General features: G+C 45.8%; 1 protein-coding gene across 3 annotated transcripts in view; it reads left to right on the top strand.

Annotated features, from left to right (window-relative positions):
- Nostrin (nitric oxide synthase trafficking) overlaps positions 1–3,923 on the top strand; it is a 64,137-nt gene that overhangs the window by 13,171 nt on the left and 47,043 nt on the right. The window contains exon 2 of one of the 3 annotated variants that reach the window (XM_023719138.1): positions 2,465–2,680. The exons of the other annotated variants lie outside the window; for them this stretch is intronic. Coding sequence (XP_023574906.1) covers positions 2,679–2,680 — 2 coding nt within the window. The 5' untranslated portion in view covers positions 2,465–2,678. The remainder of the gene's footprint in view (positions 1–2,464; positions 2,681–3,923) is intronic. 3 annotated transcript variants of the gene reach the window in all.

The raw sequence follows: 3,923 nt of genomic DNA, 5'->3' as shown, positions 1-3,923 counted from the left end.
GCTAAGCAGACTCAACAGGGACAAGGCTGGTCCCTGGCTGAAAACTACCTTTTCGTTTTGCCTTGTGCAGATGGCTCCTGGTGTTTGCCCTGTGCAGACACACCTACTTCCTTCATTACAGTCAGCACCTTTGTGTATCTCCTGAACTCAGGTCACCATTGGCCCTGGATTTACTTATGTATGAAATTCTGGGTCACCATTGGCCCTGGATTTATTTATGTATGAAACCTTCTACCAACACATTGTAGAGGAGCAGAGATGCCCAGTGAGGGAGAAACACTTGGTGGCTGAATGTGTCTCCCATCATGACTTTACTTCTTTGTGGAGCAGAATTTAGAATTTGAAAATCTAGGGTGCAACTGGTTAGTGAAATTATAGCACATTTCTGGATCAAACCTGCATGGTAGATGCAAAGAATAGAACTAGTGGCTTTACCTACACCAAAAGATGATACTAGATATTAGACTACTTGTGTGATAGCTATTTTCCTAAACATTTTTGTAAGGCAAGATTGGTACTAACACATCATTTCCCCTCAACCAGGATGTCACTCTTGATGTCCTTTAGATTGACATCTGGTAGATTTGCATGGGCACTGGCCCCTTGCACTTGAGCTTCCAGGGGCCCTCTCCTCGCTCAGCTGTTTGATCCTGTAGTTAACCTGAGGAATATTTGTTCACATTTGAGGACCTGGTGTTTAGGTAGAACTGTTTTCTAATGGACATAAATGCCTTGTTAATCTCTGAGTATGCAGCATTGTTATCTATATTCAGCTGTATTCTTGTACATCAGGAGGCAAAGCCAGAGGCTGTTTCATTTTCCAGAATCAGGTCATTTCTCTCCGACAGGAGTGATGTGATTTTGAGGTCACTGAATCAAAATAGCAACTCCATCAACAGAGATAACTAGTAGCACTGCAGCTGATGGGATCGTCACCTGTACTCTTTCTCTTCTGTGAATTCAGAAATTACTTTCCTAATCATATATAAAAGGCTGGTCCTTTCTAGCTCTCCCAAAATGAGCTCAGAGCTTATTTTTCTCCTCAATGTATGGGTTTATAAAAATCAATGACCCTTTTTTCTTGTATTAGATAAATATGTGGAAACTAGTATACCCGAAAAGAAACTATCTTGTTACTCAGATTATAAACAAGTCCTGGGAAGCCCCAGGAGACAAGTAAAAAGGTATTCTCAGAATGCATCCAGGAGATGTTTCCTTTACGGATTGTGACATGAAAAATCATGAAGGCAAGTCCAGCGGCAATAAGTGAAAAACAGAGTGAAGGAGCTTGCGGGGCTTCTTTGAATTGCAGGCATCTGCCATGCAGGTGCATATAGTATTTACTTGTGGATTGAATGAATGGGTGTGAGGCAGATCCTTGGGGGGCTTTGGTGTCACCACTACACCTGCACTGCTTGCATGTGGTCTTTAGTGTCCTTGGAGGTTTGCTGTTCAGACCTCTTCCCTCGCAGTCTGTTAGAATGCAGCTCCATTCAGCAGTTCTGCTTGAGCCCAGAGATGCAAATCTGGATTCTGTTTCCTTTCCCAGCTGAGCTGTCTCTTGCTTTCATTCTAATTGCAGTGGAGAGAACAGTGCAGTCATCACTGAAACTCTGTTTTGCCTGGATGTTCTACAACCAGTACCATGCTTGCTTTATTTTACCTAGTTAGTTGCTGCAGTTTCCCCTCCTTGCAAAGGCAGACTTGGCCAGGAGCCTCGCAATGGTCCCTACGATTCCTCATGTTGAAGTGTGCAGGTTTCCAGGCATGCAATTGGAGACCAGATGTAAGGAGACAAAGGCGCATTCCCAGAAACCATATATGAGTGCTTGGCTCCCTGCTCCCTCATAGCTAATACCTAAATGGACTGTTGATGGGAAAATCAATTGTTCTTCTGAAAGGGAGCTTAAGACCAGGGTTTTAAATGGCAAGAACACTCCTGTGGATATTTTAGAAAACAATAAGGAGGAATAGGTGACCATTTGTTGTAGCCATGATCCATTGTAGACATTGTCAATAAAGAATAAGAAATCAAAATAAAATTGAGGGCTGGCCAAATAGCTCAGCAGATTAAAGCTCCTGCAAGCAGGTGCAGGGGCCAAGGGTTTGATTCCCAGGCCAGCCATGCCAGCCCTGCCCCCAGGGCATGCTGAGACAGCAATTGAGACTGGGTGTGGTGGCGCACACCTGTAATCCCAGCTCTTGGGAGGCTGTAAACAGGCAGATCACTATGAGTCTGATCTAGTAGTGGGACCCTGAACACTCTGTAGACCCTTCCCTAAGAAATACAAAATAAATAATAAAATTGTCTTGTATGTGTGGCTGTGGTACTGGAGATTGAACCAGGGACCTCATATAGCCAAGGCAAGCAATTTAATGCTGAGCTGCTCCTCTGGCTCTTTTTGTATTTTTATCTTGCTAAGTTGCATAAGCTGACCTCAAATTTGTGATCCCCCTGCCTCAGCCTCCTGAACTGCAGCTGCATTTACAGGAGTGTCTCACCATGTCCAAAAGAAAGAAAGCAGGAAGACCATCTTTGACTGCAATTCTCAGTCTCAAAGAAGCGCCCCCTACTGTACACGCGGAGCTTACACTCACCTTCACATAGCTCTTACTGCTCTATGACTCTTCTCTGTTCACTTGTCTTTCTCCCAACTCCTTGAAGGTCCTTGTGTCCCATGTGAATAGCCAGGGCCCGGCAGAGAGCGGGCATTCCAATGATGGTAAGAGTGTCTAGGTTGCTCTGGGCCTGCAGGCATTCATCACCTCTAAGAACTTCAAGTTAGGCCATGCCTGAGGAACAGGAAATGGACAAGTCGAAGACATTTGCTGATAAAATACTATATGCATATAATTTTGAATAAACAGAAGAAAAATAAAAATACAGAAGAGACCATTAATCCAGTACAATGTACAGTCCAGGCACTGTGCTGTTGTGTCTTACACTTGGTTGCTTTTACCCCCCAGTGAGGCAGGCATATACACTTCTCCATCTCTGATTTACAAATAGAAATATGGAAGAGATTATACTGTGATCCTCCCCAGCCCAACCCAGGCACTGTGCAAAGGCCTCCTCCAAGTGGCCGGCACAGCCTGCTCCAGGCCCCTGCACACACTCACTGGGACTTCTGTGGCCATCAGTGCCAGCGGCTTCAGGCCTGGAGCTCAAGAGGTCAGCGAGGAGCCCTCCTCATCAGCTCTGTCAGGGCTCGGGAGGGCTCTAGCAGGAGACGCAGCTCTCCTCTAGTTTTTCCCTCTCTCCTCTCCTAGTTACTCAGAGTAGCTTGGCTTGGATGTGGATAACATGGTTGGGTTCAATATACAATTCTGGCTTCCAGCTGAAAAGCTTTGAGCACTGTGGCTGACGTTCCAGCCTCCCAGCCGCAGTGCTCCCTCCTCACTCTGTGTCCCTGTGACCTCCAGCAGCCGGAGGGGCAGGCAGAGCTATTCCCAGGGCTAGTGTGAGCCCAGCCTGGATGACAGCTCTCAGACCGGATGTCCAAGGAGGGCACTGCCCCAGGTCTCATCCTCCCACTTTAGTTTCTTAGGCACTGTTTGCAGGAACCAGAATTAAGGCATTCAAAATGATAAGAGGGGCCAGTCAGAGAACCCACCACTTGAATCACAGAGCTTTGATTCAAATTGCCAATAAGCTGTGTTTTATTATTATTTTTATTTTTTAATTAATTAATTATTTGGTACAGTGTCTTGTTACACAGCTCAGATTCATAGTGATCTTTCTGTCTCAGCATCCCCAGAACTGGGATTATAGGCGTGCACCACCAAGCCGTTATGAGGCCAGCATGGAGGGCCGGAGGTTCCAGGGCTGGCAAGGCATGCAGGGCCAGGGATTAAATCCAGGTCCTTGCACTTGCCAGGCAGACGCTTAGACTGCCAAGTTATCTCTCCTTATTTATTATTAT

The sequence above is a fragment of the Octodon degus genome, unplaced genomic scaffold (genome assembly GCF_000260255.1).
Source record: "Octodon degus isolate 3935 unplaced genomic scaffold, OctDeg1.0 scaffold00065, whole genome shotgun sequence".
Taxonomy (NCBI): Eukaryota; Metazoa; Chordata; class Mammalia; order Rodentia; family Octodontidae; genus Octodon; species Octodon degus.
This window is presented reverse-complemented; position numbering and strand designations above follow the sequence as displayed.